This window comes from Nyctibius grandis, chromosome 4, assembly GCF_013368605.1.
Source record: "Nyctibius grandis isolate bNycGra1 chromosome 4, bNycGra1.pri, whole genome shotgun sequence".
Taxonomy (NCBI): Eukaryota; Metazoa; Chordata; class Aves; order Nyctibiiformes; family Nyctibiidae; genus Nyctibius; species Nyctibius grandis.
Window position 1 is genome coordinate 74,866,239 of NC_090661.1, and position 16,496 is coordinate 74,882,734.

Consider the following 16,496-nt stretch of genomic DNA (forward strand, 5'->3'; position numbering starts at 1 on the left):
TTTCAATTTTTCATGAGGTGTCAACATTGTTGACGGTTGGAAATTAATACATTGCTTCACCCTGGGTCTATTGCAAAATATGAAAATAACAGTACAACGCTTCCAAAGATGACAATCAAAATCTGATTGGGAAAAGGGCTGGAGAAATCAATACTTCTAGGAAAGTCTCAGCAAGGATGTCATTAAATGAGTAAACAGACTGTTAAGTGAGAACTTAATACTAACTTAAACACATGCTAGATTATAAGCAGTAGTATTTCTAGGACGTCAGGAAAATGTGTGAGAAGAGAAAACAGAGAAAGCTATTGTGCTTTTCTTTTTCGTTCTAGGATGCTAGTCCAGCATTTTTATTTCATTTGATTGAGTGTAATTAAATGCGTACTGTTTTCTTTTTATCAGATGCCTACCTACCTGTATATTTGTGTGTCTGTCTACCTCTCAAGTGCAAAGGGCAACTTCAGGGAAGGTGAAAGAGTACCTGTGTTGGAGAAGGCCCCCCCACTGCCAGCAAGGCAGTAGGTCTTCTTCCCCTGCCTTGCAAGGAACAGCGCTGCTCACGCTAACCCTGCCTTGGCAGATGCTGACACCACTTTCCCCTCTTTCTCCCACTTGATTCTAAGTGGTCCCTACCACAAGGGCAGTGTCCTTTGCCAAGTGCAAGTAATATCATAGTACTGTAAGGTTTTTACCTGCATAGGTTTGTCATACCAACGATTGGCCCCGTTTTTATGGTAGCCTCCCCCATGTAGCAGTTGCAATGCCATGTTTGTATCATTGAGTTCCACCCCGCTTGGGCTGTCCAGGCACACCAGGCATATGCACCGTTCAATCATGTCAAGAGAGTCACGGTTAGTAGAGTCTGGGGATAAAAGAGTGAAATGTTCACATCCTCTTACCTGTAGTGCAGGACTGGCTGAGGAACCCTGCTGCCTTGGAGAGCATTGGAGATCTGACCCTGACTCTGCAATGAGCTGGTGTCTGCAGAGCTCTCTCAACAGCAGAACGTCTCAGTGCAAGGAAACGTTACACCGAGGCATTCATTCATGTGTTAACTTTTGCAATATCTCTGTGTATCTTTCATATGATTCAATAATATCCACTTTCTTTTTCTGCCTTTCATTTCCTGAAGTAATTATATTACAAAATAGATCTATTTTACTCTTAAAGCCAGCAATGTTTACTTCTTTTATATATAACAGTTACAGAGAGGACAGGTGGAAAATAGAGAATTTCAGAACTCACGCTGTTGCTGTAGTGCTGCAGTATTCTGCTCTGGAACAGCAGGGCCTATCCTGGTTTTGTGCTGTTTGCCCATTAAAATCCTTTCCTGGACAAGGAACAGCAGGGCCTGTGTTGGTTTTGTGTTTCTATATTAAAACACTTTTCTCTCTCTTGTCCCTGGTCATTTCTTGTACTTGAGAGAAGTAAGCCCTGGACTGGGTGTATTGCCTACATCACATGAGGAAACATCTGTGGATGAGGTCGTGAGGTTTAGTTTTTGAACATGGTATTGCCAAAACCGTGGGTTGCCACATTCCACTTCCCTCCTATCACTAGTGTACTGCTGAATAAAATGTGCTTTTTCTGGCTATCTTTCTCTGTTTCTTTTCCCTATCCTGTCACTCTTCCTTCTACAGGTGGATTACAAAGGCTATTTTCACGTTATCCTCAGCACTTTCCTCCTTATTTACGGTGTATTTAGGCAGGGTTTGTTTCTCAGTTTCTTTAACTCGGAAATATTATGAAGGTAAAGGTTTGTTTGCTTCTGAGGGCCAGTTTGAGGCATAGGAAATATTTAATTGTGCGCACTTAATACAGCTTTTAATTGAAAAGATAAAAGTGTGGAACCTATAACAAGAACTTGTTTTATTCAAAAGCATATAACATCATTAACTGGTGTTAAATGGTAAGAATATCAAAGGAAAAAGGGCTTTCAAACATCAGCTTAAAATTCCTTCCATTCTTAACAGATCAGCTTTCATCTCCTGGTTTTGCTAGATTTTGGTGAAAATGTTTTTGTTTCAGAGTGTTCTTAACTAAAGATATGAATTCAGATTGATCAAAACTTCTTGCAAGTCTGTGCTAAGTTCAACAAATCTGTGATCAATTCGGATGATTTTAGCTGAAAGAATGGAAAAAATATTTAAAATCAAACAATTCTGATTTGCATTGAAATATGGAGCCATTTCAAAATGTGCATGTTTTTAATGTTTGCAAATATGAAAAGCAGCTTGATCCTCTGAAAGAACAGCAGTTTTCAAAGTAAGAAAAAATGTACCTTCCCAAAATGAGTAACAGGTTCATGAGGAGCTAGAAAAAACCCAGATGCTTATTGTCATCCAGGTTCATTCTCCAGATGCTGTGCAGTAAAAAAGAGCGCAAATAAGCCAGAAATGAAAAAAGTGTCAAGAGTGCTAGCAGTGGCTGAGAAGGAAAAGGGGGAGAAGTGGCCTCTTGCAGGTTATGGTAAGGTACTGTCTATTGCTGTCTGGTGGCTCCTGCGAGGCAGCGTTGGCAGCCATGGGTCTGAGTGACAGGGGTGGCCAGCCCGACTTCTTGCAGGCTATGCGGGGACCTGGTAGAGCGCACAGTGTGTTGTCTTCCCTTGCTCACAGAGTCCTAAGGAAGGCACCTGGCATTCCTGCCAGATCCTACAAAGATTTGAGCCAGGAGTTTGTAATTGATGGGGCATGCAGATAGGTTGAGCTTTCTGCCAGTGATCTGTGCCACCCTACAACATGTGAAACACTGATGTCCCTATGAATTGTCTTCAAAAACATTCAGAAGCTTTATAAGGGAGAAGACGTGTCCCTGTCCTCTTGGCTGTAAAGCTCTTCTAGTATCTGACACTTACAGGGCTGACTGCAACTGTGGTATCTATTCCATTGATGGTCTGTGTACATCAGCGCAAAGGCTGAAAAGATCCTTGTGAATGGAAGTTGCCCCGTATACATCAGCTGCTGGTATTTGCAGACAGGCACTTTCAAGGAAAAACTGCTTGGATAGTGATTTACAAACTGCTCCCAGCTTGCTCAGTGTTGTGCTTTATGTTGTCTGATAGGTTTATATATATTTCATTGTGGCTGCTGCCCACACCTCTTTGACAGATATGAAGCCCTTATTCTGACATATGGCTTCAGGGTATCTTGAGTCTAGGTATTAGAGTGAATAAAATTAAGCTCTTCTAGAAACAGAAAAGTAGGGGAAAGATGCCCTTACAGAAAGAAACAGACATGTCCAGAGAGCTGATCAAACACTAAAAAAAAATCATGTAAAGCAGGCAATGAACTGCACAAGAACTTGTGAACCATGACTTGGGATGGAAAATAAATATTTCCAGAAAGAGATGAAACAGAGAAGTGTAAGAACAAGCCTAAAGCCCTGCAAGACATTTCTTGCCCTTCTTCCTTTCTAATGCACACAATTGCATTAAATGGGCCAGCCAGCTTTTGGTTAGTTGGGGTTTTGGGGTTTGTTTTAAATAGGAAAATATGTGAAGACAGTTCTGAATCAAATTCAGATATAGTATGCATGGGACAGCAGCCTCTATAGCAGTAAGAATTCACTTCCTGTACTTAGGAGGGTGAGTTAGCTCTGCAGCCTGAATGCAGTTAAAATACCGAATGTGTTTATAAATCAGTGATGGCTGGGTTTATTACAGTTTCTTTGAAGTTTTCTCACCTAGAAGACCTATCCTCTACTTGTGGGTCTATGCAGGCCCATGTATATATCTCCTTCATAACCTCTGCAAAGCTCTGTATAGATCTTCTCCATCCCGAAGCATCCTCTCTTTCCCTGCCCAGTGCAGAATAGTTGTGGAGTGACTCCTTCCACCTCACATTGTTTCACTAGAGGCTTTTCTCTTCCTCTGTTAGTTATTGTTGCATGAACATTTCACCACAGATAAGAAAGAAAAAAGGGCTGTTAATCATTATGTATCCATGTGTAACAGCAATGCATTATACTATATAGAGGAGCTGTGCTAATATGAGTGGTCTAGGATGGGCTTCCTGCTTAGAGTAGAGAAGGCTCACATCATGGTGCTGTGATATTTGCTAGTGCAGAATCTGTTTTTTTCAGCTGCATAACTGAGTTGGTTTGCTTCCTCATTAAAGTGAGTATTTCAGCAAATGCCAGGCAATCCAAAACCACTGTAGAGGTGGTTCTGCTAGTTTTTATTTGTCTTTTTTTCTTTAGCATGATGTACGTTTACAAAGATGATTGTTCTGCAGGTTTCAAGGTATTCACTGTTTTACTTAAAAGCATGGCATGAAAATAACTTATTAGGTGTTTATCTCAGTTTTCATTAAAATAAGGAATCTTTTTTTCTCCTGCTTTAAAAAGAAAAGACAGGGAAGGGAAAGCCTGAAGTCGAGACTGGTACCACATAATAATGCTGTAATAATGGCCAGGACTGTGTGTGTGTTTATCTATATAAAGGTATTATAAGCACAGATAAACCTGAATAAGAAAAGGGAAGATCGTCCTTGGGATGGGAAACATATTTTGAGACTATTGGTAACTCTTGCATATTCCAGGGCATTGGTAAAACAGCAACATTTTCTGTAGCATTGCTCAACTGGGAATAAAGAGCTGAGTTAACATTTTTTTCAGGAGGGAAAAATGAATACCTAAGTCATCTAAAACGGCAAAAAGAGGGCATTTACATCACTGAGCTTCAGGGTAAAATATATAAAGTGTGAAGTGATAGAGGTGACTAATCTCACCCTTTATTTTCATCTGTTTCAAAGTCAGGCATTTGAGTCTAGAATCCAAGACAGCTAAATTTTGCTTGTTGTAGGGAGAGAGAGAGAATTATCCCCAGATAATAATTGGTGTCACCTTTCCTAGATACTTATTTAAGGTTTGGATGAATCAACCCTGGTACTTTCTATTTTTCTCCATTGACTAGAGAGAGTACACAGCTAGATTCAATAGGTGTTTAACTTGTAGATGCCTTTGTTAGATGAGATGAAAAATGTCTAATAGTTGCCAAAAGCTAAGAGGATACATCGTTCCCATTGGTAAAAAATGGATGTGAAGAAAGAGACAAATCACAAAATCTGATGTAATGTAATTTATGTGATGAAAAACAGAGAATGGAGTGAGAGCTATTTACATGGTGTAACACTTAAACGTACACAGCCAAAGGGTCAGACCATATCTGCCGCTTCCCTGGTAACACACATCTGAACACTTACAGGTATTGAGTTTCCTCCTGCTAGAAAAATTCAGCAGTGAGTTTGCACATTCAGTCCTATATTTGCTGTAATGTTCATTCCCAGCAAAGAAAGGTAATGATGGTGAGGAGGAAGATGATGAAGAGAAAGCTGGGATTGCTGCTGCTAACCTTTCATAAGGATCGTCCTGGCCTCTGCCCATTCTGTTCTTCCATCTGTTGTCAGCAAGCCAATTGGAGGCAGCATTTCCTCTTCATTCTCTGCCATTTTGGCTATCTTTCGTAACTGGGTGAAAAGATCTCCCTCACTGAGACGACGGAAATTAATGACAACATCCAAAACAAAAAACTGCAAAAAAATAACAGAAGTCAGAAGAACAGTCACAGATGGGCTGGACCCCTACTGGTCCAACATTTTGCTTTTGCCTGGGTAGGTGTTGAGATGCTGAAGTCCTGCCTGGAGAGCCAGGCCTGCAGGCAGTAGAGCACAAAATACTGGGGACTGGCCCAGGGCTGACCCGTCCTGTGTTTTTACACTAGTGTAATGCCAGGTGCTATAGGGGACTTATATTGTGTGTTGGGCTCAAATAAAACATCTGTTATTTGAATAAGCTTAAAAAAAATGAAAAGAGAAAGTCAGGAAGTATGTAAATAATTTCCATGGTAGTATTTGTTTAAAAATAACCTAGAGAATCTAGAGAACTCCCCACTGAGGTGAAGAACAGGACTTCCTGGAAAAGGGACCACTGGGATCTTTCCCTTCATACTAAGGCAGCCTGCAGGCACAACTCCAGTACTACAAATAGTCAAGCTAGGCTATAAGGTACTCTGCCCAGCCAATACACTCTGCTGCTTGATGGCATTTACTGGTTGGGGCAGATTCATTCTAACGCTTCAGTATTTCTGCCTGCACCTGTGCTAACTTCTTCAGGCACAGCTTAGCCTCCCCTACATGGGATGGTGGTATATGTGCCTTGTGTTGTGTGCCAATAGTTGACTGTCAAGAGAAGAGCATTTCCAGCAAAGGCACTCTAATAAGACTTTTTTTCTCTGTGGTTTCATCTCTGTTTAATAAACATTTTTGTTTGAATGAGAAAGCAAATGAATTCTGCCACATTCCTCCTTTCTGCATCACTGTACCTGGAACATAACGTGGGCAAAGGACAAAAATGCTGCAGAAGCATCTTTTGGAAATACTGACAGCGAATGCTTGGTAAGAAGTGAGCTTATACATAGCACACTAATTGTGTTTCTGAACAGTGATCAGATTAGGCTCTTCTTGAGTGAATTTAAGCAAACTAAGAAATATAGAAAGGTATAAAAAAAAGAACACTAATTTACCTGATTGTTACAAGCAACAATGATGTGCTCTGGTTCTGGCATTACACTGCTTTTCTGGGCCACAAGGGTATCTTTGGTATGTCCTGGAAGACGATAGGAAGAAAAGAGTCCATAGTATTGCTTCATACAGAGAGGATGACCAGACAGCTGTCCACGAGCAAAATCAACAGGTAAAGCATGGCTGGAGAGAGAGAAGGAAAAAAACAAAGCCAGAGGAGAAGAGGGGAGAGAGAGACAGAAAGGAAAAGAAATCTAATCTGTCCTTTGTTCTGTTACAATTAGATCAGGTATAACACAAATTGAATAATAAAACAAGATTACAGTATAAGGGAAATAGATGAATTCCCATACCAAAGTTAAATACATCATTCCTGGCAGCTTCATGCATATTCATTAAGCAATTGCATTATCATCTGTGGAAATGGAAAGAGTAGCAAGTCACAAGCAGCTTTGCAATGTGCGTGGGAAGCCTGCCTAGATGGGACCCCAGAAACTTGCCAGGACAGAAGTCAGCAGAACAGCTGGAAAAGACATAGCACCTTGGAAAAAAGTACTGATGAAATTCCCTGCAAATCACAGTGGCCTTATCCCGTGCAGAGTGGTTAGAGGGTGTGTGAGAGGGCCTTGCCTGATGAACAGGAATGACTGGGGCAATAAGAAGGGCATTTCTGTTTTTCAGAAAGCCTCGCTTATGTGCCAATCCTTATGTAGACCTATGGGGGAATAAGTGCTGAAAACCTCTTCCCTTTTTATTGGAAGGCATGTGTAAACAATACCTCCTAAAAGGCTTCTTTAGTGGCCAGGAAAAAAAAAAGTTATCACAATTATGACTGTAAAATATCCCACTGACACTGCAGCAGGAAATAATGGTGCTGTCGCTCAGGAGAGGCTGCAGAGACCACAGGAGGAAGAAGATCTTGTGGTGCAGTGGTTTTCCCTCAGCAAAAGGGAACTAAGCTTCCAGCCTGCCAGAGAGGACAGGGGCAAAGAAGCACACAAGGAGGCTTACTGTCATACAGCTGATAAGGGGTAACATTTTATGCTTGTTTATCTTGTTTAACTGTCTCCTTAGAACTGTTGCAGTTCTAAACCAGGGATATTCACTTTAGTTCCTGGCTCTCAAATTCTCTGTATCACTTATTTCCTTGTACAGGTGCTTAACTTTTTTTGTTCCTTATCAGCAAAACGGGGTTATTAGTGTTTTCCTTCCCCCACGTTTCGCATAATGCAGAAATCCTCTTATGTTTAACAGGGTTTTAAAGAGCACCTATGAGATCAAAAATAGTAGAATAACATGGTAGATTTAGATATGACAATCTGTAATTATAGCAGTTAAGAAAGGGGTTATTAACTCTGACTGATGGCACCAGACAATCTTGTACTGATTTAGGAGATGACTGCATAAGATCCTATAACTCCTTTATGTGAGCAAGCTAGGCTTTGTTTGAAATACTTAGTCCTGGCAACTGTATGGAATATCTGCACAGTTAAAACTAAACATGTGGGTTTGGGCTGGAATATTGTGCATCTGCATATGGGATGATCCAAGAGAAGCTAGCCATACACTCGCTGGTAGAAGTCCTTAACAGCAACAAGGAACTGAAAATGTTACAATTATGGTGTCCTCATAATTATACAGGAGGGGTGATAAGCAAACAATATGAGGACACAGTAGTGAGGATTTCAGTGATTATTGATTTAAGGCAACCAAATCTGATCATAGGAGTCTTTCGATCTAGAGTAGCGAGGTCAAAATAATAACAACTTAAATTATCCTTTGTTTGAGCAATGTGTTTTTTTGTCTCATCTCAGATGCTGTCACATAAAGATGCAACGAAATAGATTAGTATGCAATAGTACTTCACAGCACGCCAGTGTGGTGTATGCAGTTGCATGGCATATCTTGGACAAAAGCAAGTATTCTTAAAGAAGTACCTCTTCTATGCTTTCTGACTAGCTGTCAGACTTTTGAAGTGAAAAATCAAACAGCCTTTTCCTCTTCCTTTTATCTAATTCATAGATGATAGGGACTTTGTTGTTTGAATATGGACTTTCCGTTCCTAATCCAAATAAGTGTTGGTTAAAGCGTATCACATACATAGGCCTCTTGTATTTCCAGACAGGAAAATGACCACTTCCCTACTATGGTGTAGTCTCTGTTGTGCTTGGCTCTCCGCTGTTCCTGTTCTTCGGGGAGCAGTGATTTCAGCAGTAAACTTGGAACATACTAGGTGAGGTTAAGAAGTGCTATGTAAAATGCTGTTATGAGCTCCCTCATACATGACTTAAAGAATCATGGATTTCCCCTGTTTATATACAGACAGTAACAACGGCATAAGTAACTTAGTATTTTTACTAGCCACTGAACCAGCCTGTCTGTGGTGAGGCTTCCTTCTTACGGTGGGATGTGTTAGTTCTTTTTTGGGGGGAGGGAGGTGGGAAGGGCTGATCTTCTAAATGGAGGGTGCAGTATGTGGAGGGCGTGCAGCACCCTGGCAGGTGTCCGGTGCTGGGGAAGGTGTGCAGGCTGTGTAACTGCAGTGCTGCTGCTCTTTGGGTCTGGGGAGCACGGACTTCCTGGTGTGTTCTCAACAGCTCTGTTAGGCAGATTGTGTATGTCCTTTGGGCTGCACTGTGCATGCTAGAGTGATGACTACCAGGCATCAAAAAGGATCCTTCTCCAGCCTGTTAGATTGCAGTAATAAAGCAGAAAGTGCATAAAAAATCGCTGAAGCCCTTGCCCTGAAGCATGCTGGAGCCCCAGTCCTTGCAAATGGTGGAGGTGCAGTGCAGCCTGACATTGGGCATGTTAGAGCACCCTTGAACCAGAAGCCCTGTGGATACTCAAGCAGCAGCTCTCCTTCCAAGCTACTTACACGTCCAGTAAAGCTTTATAGTCTTGCACTCCTGAAATGAGATTGGCGGCAAACCTGCAAGTAGCAGATAGAAGTTACATCACTCTTTTGTCATTTGGCAACACTGGGCTGCTTCTGAGAGACAGAGGAGAGCTTGAATGATTGATGACACAGCATAAGGAGAGAAAGTCTTCTGGCTTGGCAAGAAGAGCCCCCCACCCAAAGCCTAAATTAATTCATGTCAAGAGAAATATGAAATCCTAGAGATGGTCCCTTCAAATGGTTAAACAGACTACCACAGGAGGAAGCCTGAAAGCATTTATTTAGAGAATGGGAGCAGAGGCTGAATATTTAATAGAATCCTTAACATGGGTTTCAATATCAGTACTCATAAGCTGTCCAATTTATTGGAGTACTTCCTGTCCTAAGCAGATATTCTTTCTGCAGAGCTGTGGACAGGTGTATTATTTCCTGACACTGGCCATTTGCACTGTGTCTGAATGAGAGGCTCTGAGAAAAATATTTCCTTGTTAAAGCACGTGCATTAGAAAACGCAAAGTGGAGGTTTTTTGAAAGCTGGGCGCACAATAAATTTAGGCAGTAACGAATGGAAGCATTTATAGTTATTTTTAAAGTAAAGTAAAAAGATACATCGACAGTCTACGCAAAATGTTAAAATAACACATATCAGCTTCAAGGTTCTGGCTGTTTTATAATAGCATAAATTCACATGCAGTTAATTCTTTCGGTAACGAGCAGCTAGAGAGTGCTAAAAGCAAAGAGGAAAATTGCACTAGATGAAGGTAGATTTGATCTGGTTTACTGTTTTAAAAAGAGAAAATGTTTTGGCAAAGGCTGATGAATGGAATCCTGTTTTAAGGGTGTCTGGAGAGGTATATTTTGTGCTTGGCAACTTGTTTACCTTTTCACTTTTTAAATGATTGTAATTGCCTGCAACAGCTCAAAGGAGAAAGGTCAGTTCAGGGCTGGGAAGGGTGGGCCTGAAGGAAACTGTTCTTGGGGAGGAATGATTTCTGAATTCTTATTCTTAAATACCCTGTGTTTCTGGTGCTCTTTTGGGCACCTGAGCGGGACAATATAATGCCAGTGTGGCCTTTTCATTTGCAGGGGGGATACGAGTTATAATGATGGCATGTTAAAGATAATGTTTTTCTTTAAACAATGTGTCAGAAATTAGTATTTCTTTTTTCCATCGCAAAATATTTACTTGAATTATACAACGAAAAGATTTGCAAATATTCCTTTAAAAAATTATAAATCATATGGCATTTTTTTCATGCAATAAATTTAACAGTGATGACACTTTTATTTCTGAATATCGGTGTAGTACCTCCAGAAACACTGCCCTCAGTCAGTAACTGTAGTAGGAAATCATTTAATGGTTACAGCCCTTATTTTTTAATGAAAGTTGATTGTCTTTTTGCAAAGGCAGCACGTTTAAAATATCCTTTCATTTAGCAAAAGCTGTAAAGTCATAGTACATTACCTCAGCTGGTCATTTACATCCTTGAAATACTGACGAGCAAAGATAATTGCTGGGCTGGAATTGACTGGAAGAGCAAGCCGGTTGTTGAGGTACATGTCATCCAGCCAGTAGTTAAACACCTAAGGGAAGGGGACATGAAATCTTAAAGCTATAAACAACATGCGGAAAGGTGGTCTGGGGGTGGGGGGAGAGTGGTTGGTGCTCCTGGTGTCAGGCATGGGCTCTGATTAATGGAGCTGCCGAGCATTTTCAGTCTGGGCTCTGTGACCTCAGCTCAGCTGAAATCAGCCGCAATTCCATAATCCTATTTTCAATCAATGGCAATTTACAGTATGTTCCATTAAAAAGTAAACAAGCCCCATATTGTGGTGGTTTGGGTATTTTGTTGTTTGCTTCTCTCTACAACTAAAAAACATTTGAGTACAACATGCTAAGTGCTGACTCGTGAATAGTGATTGGGATATATTTAAGAGACGGAGGGTATTTTAGTAGTGATGGCTTTCCTCAGGGGGCTTCAAATATTTGTCAGTGATGCCAAGATGCTCTGTCATTAGCCATCAGATACAGTCTTGTAGCAAGACGGAGTGGGAAAAGAATTTACCGAGCCTAATGGTTTGGTCCTGCAGATACTGGCATGTGGATAAGGCCCCTGGAGAATTCCCTCTGTGTCCACTGACACAAATGCAGATTGCTGATGCTTGACCCAGACAGACACAAATATTAAATTTCTAACCATTTTTATTGAAAACACAGATATATGGTAACTGCATTCCTTTATGTCTCAGCAGAGTTTGAAGAATCATTATTTGGAAAATGGAGGCTTTCATAAAAAGATCAAATGGTCTTTCTGAGTTTAGCAGGCATGCTTTGCGTATAGTAACTACAAACAACAACGAAATTACGCAAAAATAATTATGAATGCATGCATCAGTTGAAAAAGTTTTCCTCTGAGATATTTCATTGCTGTTAGAACAGATGCTTCCCCCACAGTCTCTGGAGTCTTCAGGAGAACAGGCTAGAGCTGTAGTCCTGGCAAGTTAAATTCCAAATAAAAACATTTCTAGTTTATCTTAAGAATCAGGTATTTAATTTTAATAACCAGTATTTAAAGTTGAGGCATTTTAGAAAATACATATCCTTCCTCTATAATTTTCATGCTTTAAGTGGTTAAATGAACAGTTGTCTCCTGCAACACTATTTGTTATCAGGAACACTATTGAAGTGATGGTTAATTTAGCCACCAAAACCATGAAGTTCTATGATCAGAATAACAAAACGAGATTGGGCGGCATTTAGTGGAGCCCTCAGGCTGTGGCAACAAGTAGTTCAGAAATTAAGCACTGCTTCTACAATAAAAGTGCTGCCAGTACTGTAGCCTTTTTTTCTGACTATAGCAGCAATTTGATGGAGTTTTCTCGTGGGTGACACAACTGAAAAGTTAAGGGCGAACCACACTTCACTTACATTGGTAGGAAGCCTGTGGGATTTCACTGAATCCATGGAACCATTCAGTGTCTCTCTTCCTTGCTGGGATGGACTGACTTCAATAAAATCAGTGTTTCTAGTTTTCAGCTGCCATATTCTAACATGGTTAATGCAGGCAGGATGAACTGTGACTTTGTGGAATGATAAAATCTATTTTATCTATGGCTTATTTAATTTTTCTGTCTTGGGAAGCAGAAAGCTGGGCTTTTTTAAAGGCTGAGGTCTCAGCATAGTCTATGTGATATATATTTATATGTATACATGTGCGTGTATATTTGGCAAAATAAATAATTCAGGGTAACTACGTTGGTATGGTGTGACAATGAATAGCAAATAATAGTTTAATTTAAAAAGAGTAATTCCTACCCTAAAGTATTCCATTCCAGAACAATTTGACTGGATCAGAGCTTTGGCTAGATGGGTATGCAAGGCACTTTTTATAGCCCTATCAGAAAGCATTTTTCATCTTAACAAAACCCCTAAATCCTGTTACTAAAGAAAGGAAGAAACTACATCCAAAAAGGATGTAATATAGTGCTTCCTACAGGTAGAGCTGACACCTGTGTGCATGCACCTGAGGTGAATGAATTCCCTCATTTATGTCAACAAACTGTTGATCTGAAGACATAATAATGACATGGATTTTGACATAGTTCAAAAATTCTAGCCTAATATGTCTGAACTATTCATTCCCTGTGGTAGAATCCCATGTGATCCGTTTGCATTGACCCACTGAAAGAAAGCAGTGATCCCATATAGAACATCACAAAGAGTTTGTAAATGAGCATCATCCAACACAGCAGTTATTTTTCTCATCTGCACTTGCTTACCCAGTTTGTTGTCTTTTCCCTTCTTTCCTCGAGGATTTGCTGCAAGGATTCCCCCAGGCCTCCTGCAATCCCAAATTGCTCCACAATGACCTTGGTCTTTCTAAATTGCTCCTCTGGCACCAAGTGTTTCATGCACTGTAGGTACGTGTGTAAGGTCTGTTGCAGTGGTGGGACTGGAAGTTTTGGCACTGCCTAATCATAAAAAAAAAAAAGAGATTAGCAAGTAATTCTACTTGTTCCCAAACTGTCCTCTTTTTTTTTTTCTTCTTTTTTTTTCTTCTGTTGCTGATTAGTATATTGCATCCCTTCTTTAATCCATTTATTCTGTTTTAGCAGTTGAGGTGCCTGATTACTGCAAATGTAATTATGTGACTTCAGTGGACTTTCATTAGGTCTTACAGTGCCCAGATTTTAGGACATAGTATGCAGTTGTATGCACTACTGAAGCAGTGGTAGCTCTGCAGTGGCCCTAGTTGTAGGCCTTTGGCCAATGAGGATTTCAAATGGATAGGCCAGAAAACTAGTGGGAAATGAGAGAATATTCCGTGGTAAAAATTCTAGAAATCCTAGGACAAACGGGCAAATAGGCATGATACAAGCATATAGTCTGAGCCAGATTCTAGGAAATCTTTAAATACATTAGCGCATAATAAAATAATGCATTGAGAGAAGGTATTTCATTAGTAGAGAAGTGCATTTAGCTTGTGATCAGTAAAACCGTGGGTTAATACTTGTCTGATTGGTAATATGACTAGTTATAAAATTGCAGAAATAGAAAACATGCAGGTCTACCTGTTTATTAGCACTGACTACATACAATCCTCAATAAACCTGTGTTTTACCCTGCCAAACCTCTGCTGTCAGCCAGTCTGGAACCCTCCTAGAAGGCCTGATAAAACATTTCTGTTTATACTTGCTTTATCCTTACCTTGTTTGGGGCAGGAAAACAATAGTAGTATCTGGGAAAAGAAAATCTCATGCTGTCCATGCAATTAAGCTTCCTTTGTCTTTCAATGTAGAATTAACCAAGTGAAGTGTAATTAGTCATTTAAAAGCCAGAGGAATCATGGGGGCAATGGGAAAATCAAGCAAAGAGGTAATCCATGAAAGACTAGGAAATTGCAAGAGGCTATGATGCTCTAAGCATGGTTCTGCAGGGAGGTGGATGTGTCTCCCAGTTGAGAAACTGTCTCCTAATTCTGCTGTGCTTGTCCATTAGTGGTTAGTGTAGACCATAAACTTCTGGAGGGTTTATTTCTCTAATTTGGTCTTTGCCTGTCTCCTAAATCAGGTAAAGTTCAGATTTTTTTTTTTACTAGTTCTTGATGTAATAGACTTTCATCTTCATGGGATCGCAGGACCATAGCGTGATTTTGGTTGGAAGAGATGTCTGGCAGTCACCTAGTCCCACCTGCTGCTCAGAGCAAGTCTAGCTGCAAACTCTTTTGCTAGTGCATGTGGGGAGGGAGGGGGGCGGAGGAAGTGCTCTGAACGGAAGGCAGGGAGTGGGTGTCCTCTGAGCTCAAATACCAGCTCTGCCTTTTGACATCCACAGAAAAGTCAGTGCTGTATTATGTTTCCTTATCTAGAAACCGAAATAAAAAGTGTCATAGGATTGCCTGTTATTAATGGAAATGCAAATCCAATTTAGCCTGTAATGCACCCTGGATCTCAGAAATAAAAGAATGGTAATTCTACAGTTTCAAGCTATGTTTAGTCAGGGCATATCTCTTCTGTCATTGATTTCTTGGTCAGTGGAAATAGATGTGCCAAATAGTATTTCTTTTTGATACCTGGCTTTGGCCCTGTCTTTCTGGGTAAGTGTACTGTACAGTTCATGAGTCTGCTTAGGAAAAAAGCTTTAAACCAAGGGTCTGACTACTTATAGGCATACACATCCGGCATCTTTTAAACCAGCTTGAAAATGTATCATATGTGATAGTTTGATAGTTCTGTATTATTAAGAAATAATTACGTGCCATCTCTGACTGTGTAGTAATGCATCTGCTGGTGTGTAATACTATTTCGCTTACTGGAATTCTTCACAGGATGTTGGGAGGAAGAGTGTATTTGGATATGAGAAGCACTAATGTTAGATCAAAGTTCCTGATTATAAACTGCTGCAGGATAATTAGTGTTCACTGAAATGAAGAAATCGGCTCTGGAACAGAGCTTAGTTTATAATTATTATATTAATTTACATTAGTTTACAGCATTAAAAGCTGTTAAGTCATCTATCTTCAACTTTTTTTCTTTTTTTTTCTTTTTGTTTTCCCAGAAACAGTCACTTACTGTCTCATCTTTACTGCATGTATCTTTCTCTTTCTTCTGCATGTTTTTTTCTATGACAGGCATTCCTGCATTTCTTTTGATATCTTTTGTTGAGGACAGAAATTGAAGCCACTTGGGGGCACTTATGGAGCCTCACGCCTCAGTTCTGGAAATAGAAAAGATTTAAAGTCCAGTCAGTACCCGTTATTTATAATCAAAATGTACATGGGGAGTATTCCCTGCGCAAGCATACACAGAAGCTTCAGAATGCAAAACTGAAGAGAAATAGAAGTACAACATTCAAAGTAGCTGAACTGAGCCCTGTGGAGATTGCTGACATTGTTTGTCTCATTTTGCTATAAATTTCTTTATCCAGAACTATCTGATGCTCGTAAATGTTCCCTTCTGAGCATGGTTTATTTTGTCACTCTAATTCACTTCGCAATGCATTGTGCCGTGATCTGCACGCTTTTTGTTACTGTTACACGTTAGCTGGAGGAAAGAGGTGACTTTGAATGTACTTATGTTGACACAGGTAATAGTAAGGTTTCAGTTTTCTGTCTAAGGATCTTATATGTCCTTCCTTTACCATTTTATATGAAAGCACCACAGTCTTTAAACGTATTTGTCATTGCATGATTCCATGGACATAGTAAGGTGCTGTCATCTCTGCATTAAAGATGTGGAAGCTGTGGTAGGGAGCTTGATAGAGACGTGCCTTTTTCCCCTGCAGGCTAGAAGCTCACAGGGTGCCGGTGCTTTGGGCACTGGGCTGGAGGACCTGTGAGCCTGCCTAGGCTGGCAGGCCGCTTCACACAGCAGTCTTTCCAAATATCCAGGGAGATGGCTTAACCTGCCAAAAGTCACAGAAGTCATCTGTGACAGAGCAAATGCTTCCACTTGTGTCTCTCTGGTATTGTGCTTATCCTGGTTTTCACTTCTAAAGATGCCTCTTATTCCTTTTCTGTACGAGAATAAGCTATATGGCATACGTATTTCTTCCGATATAATAGTGCCCACACCAAGCA

At 40.3% G+C, this 16,496-nt stretch overlaps 1 protein-coding gene across 1 annotated transcript in view; it reads right to left on the bottom strand.

Moving 5' to 3' along the window:
* The window catches only part of CHAT (choline O-acetyltransferase), a 29,949-nt gene extending 14,397 nt beyond the window's left edge, over positions 1-15,552 (bottom strand). The window contains exons 1-7 of the mRNA XM_068397419.1: positions 15,490-15,552; positions 13,198-13,389; positions 10,883-11,001; positions 9,397-9,450; positions 6,521-6,701; positions 5,351-5,528; positions 690-859 (exon numbers count right to left, since the gene is read on the bottom strand). Of these exons, the coding sequence (XP_068253520.1) occupies positions 690-859; positions 5,351-5,528; positions 6,521-6,701; positions 9,397-9,450; positions 10,883-11,001; positions 13,198-13,389; positions 15,490-15,552 (957 nt within the window). The remainder of the gene's footprint in view (positions 1-689; positions 860-5,350; positions 5,529-6,520; positions 6,702-9,396; positions 9,451-10,882; positions 11,002-13,197; positions 13,390-15,489) is intronic.
* Between the last annotated feature and the right edge of the window lie 944 nt (positions 15,553-16,496).